The following is a 2,761-nucleotide window of genomic DNA, read 5'->3' as shown; positions in this document are numbered from 1 at the left end:
TAAAAGACCTCTACAGGGAGAACTATGAAACACTGAGGAAGGAAATAGCAGAGGACATAAACAGGTGGAAAACCATACCATGCTCGAGGGTCAGCAGAGTCAACATTATTAAAATGTCTGTACTATCCAAAGTGATCTACAGATTCAGTGCAATCCTTATTAAAATACCAATATCATTTTTCACAGATACAGAAAAAAATAATTTTAAGCTTCATATGGAACCAGAGAAGATCCCGTATAGCAAAAGCAATCCTAGGCAATAAGAACAAAATGTCCTCATTCTTGATGATTTTTGCTGGTTATAAAATTCTAGATTGACATCCCCTCCCCGGCACATTTAATCTCTCATTGCACTGCCTTCTGGTTTTCACTGTTCCTCTTCACCCAACCACATCTGTCCTTCCTTGTAGATAGAATGGTTCCCCCTTCCAACCCCATGTTAGATTTTAAAGATCACATCTTTATCTCTGGTGTTCTACAGTTTCTCCATTATTTATCCTGTTAGAGACCTGTTTGGATGCTTGAATCTGGATTGGAATCTTTCATCAGTTACAAGAAAATTTTGTCCTTGATATTTTATGTTTCTCGGACTCCCATTAAATGTGTTCGAACTTTTTATTCTATCCTCTAAGATTCATAATCTCTTATATGTTATGCATTTTTCTCTTTTCATGCTGCCTTCTAGATAATTATGACTTATTCTGTTTTATTAACGTTTTCTTTTGTCTAATCTACTGTTCGACCCATCTATTAAGTTTTTACTACCAATTATGTTTGTAATTTCTAGATGTTCCATCTTATTCTTTATTTGCTGATTTTATTTTATGGCTTTCTTTTTTCTGAGAATTTAAACTTGTTCTTTTTCTTTAAACATAGTAAGTATAATTGCTTTGTATTACAGATAAGTCTGATCCTTCCAATAGCTCAAGGTTGGTAAGGCATTTTTGTTTGGCTTGTTCTTGCTCATTGTGACTTAAATCCTTGTGGTTTAGGTTATTTTAACTGTGTGGTATTTATTGACCTTAAAAGATCCTCTTAGGAATAAATCAAGGTCAAGGATCATGACATCCTATTATCTATCTCCAGAGAGGACTTGCACTTGCTTCTCCTAGGTATCTATTCGGTACTAGTTTAAGGTTATTTTTTTTAATACATCTTAAGGATTTGGGGACAACCTAAAGTGCTCTACACCTAGCCTGCTACTTAGAATATCTTTTTAGTTTCTAGATGCTTTTAATGTTTTAAAAAATATTTTATGTGACATTTTTAACATCTTTCAATTTCAAAGATTGACTCAGATATCCTAACCCACCATTGTGAGAAAAAGTATGCATGTGGCTCTTTAACGTTCTCTTCAAGAAAAGGAATACAAATTTCTAAACTCTGATATTTCCTAATAGACTAGGTAAAATCATTCTGCCTAATTCCACAAGTCTCCAAATTTCTCAAGGAAAGAGGCATTTGATCATGAAATACTACCCTAATTGGTGACTCCAAAACACCACCACCACTGTAAGGTTACCCCAATATTTCTCAATTTTATAACATGAAATTAAGTGTTTTCATTATGTTCTTTCTCATTATTGTCTTCCTACCCTTTTTTCCCTTTTAAAGCATCCCCTGTTTTATTGATGTTAATTCTCACATGTATTTTTTTGGGTCCCCCACCTCCACATTTTACCCTTCTGCCTGGAATTTTGGTTCTATTTTTCCACCTAATGAAATGTGTTCATTCTGTAGAACACATGCCAAATATCTTCTTAGCCACAAAACTGTCCCTCAGCCCCAAGTCATAATTCTCTCTTAGTCCTTTAAGTATCCTCCATTGAATGACACTTACAACACATTAAATCTGTGACACAAAAGTCGAGGCACAGGTTTGTTCACATGAACATCTCTACAAGAATCTAGGTCAAGTAATTTTTAACCTTCACCTTTTCAGGCACAGACACTGTGGCCTTTCTCCATTCCAGGTGCCTCCCGTGCAATGCAAGACCTTGAAAAGAAGGCTTGGTCTTCAAAGGAAACCTAAAGAAACCTACCACAGCGACTTCAGGCAGCAGTCTGGGTGTTTCAGGGCTTCACAGAGAATTGTCAATCCTTCATCCTTCAGGGTGTTCAAACTGAGGTCTAGATGGTGCAGGCTTTTGTTACACAGGAGAACTTCAGAGAGGTATTCCCAGCAATGCTCACTGAGGTAGCAGTAAGCCAACCTGTGGGGACAAAAACATGGGAGGATGGGAATGTGAGTGAAGGGGAAAATGACATCTCAGAGAATTTTTCTTAACCTCACATTAAAGATAATATTTCTGAATCTTACGTACAAAATTCCCAAGTGAGACCATGAACTTTTCTGGCTTATCTGAAAATATCTCCCTTCATTTCTTCTTACTCACATGATAGAGGGATTAGAAAATGAAACAAAGTAATGCAGATGGAAAAATACAGCATAACATGGCATAGCTAATACTCTAAAAGGACTTAAATTGTGGTTCTAATTCTATACGCAACACTATCCTTGAATCTACTTTCTTAGATGGTTCCCTCATGGATTGCTAAAGTGCATTGATTCCCTTATGTATAAAATCCTCAACTTTCTCAATTCTATTGTTAAGATCATCATAAGCTCATGGATTTTTAAAAAGTATGCATGTTCCCTTTGGAGAAACTTGTGAGGTACTGAAAAATATAAAGCAAGCTGGTGATGCATAAACCATACATGGCCTACAGGTATTTAAATATTCTGTCACTTTTATATTTT

At 35.8% G+C, this 2,761-nt stretch overlaps 1 protein-coding gene across 1 annotated transcript in view; it reads right to left on the bottom strand.

Moving 5' to 3' along the window:
• LOC105809251 (NACHT, LRR and PYD domains-containing protein 4-like) overlaps positions 1-2,761 on the bottom strand; it is a 79,608-nt gene that overhangs the window by 42,744 nt on the left and 34,103 nt on the right. Inside the window, 1 exon segment of the mRNA XM_012643003.1 lies at positions 2,043-2,213. Within this exon segment, the coding sequence (XP_012498457.1) occupies positions 2,043-2,213 (171 nt within the window).

Source organism: Propithecus coquereli, unplaced genomic scaffold (assembly GCF_000956105.1).
Source record: "Propithecus coquereli isolate 6110/MARCELLA unplaced genomic scaffold, Pcoq_1.0 Scaffold193, whole genome shotgun sequence".
In the NCBI taxonomy this organism is placed as follows: Eukaryota; Metazoa; Chordata; class Mammalia; order Primates; family Indriidae; genus Propithecus; species Propithecus coquereli.
The sequence above is the reverse complement of the archived record's forward strand: the minus strand, read 5'-3'. Positions and strand labels throughout refer to the sequence as shown.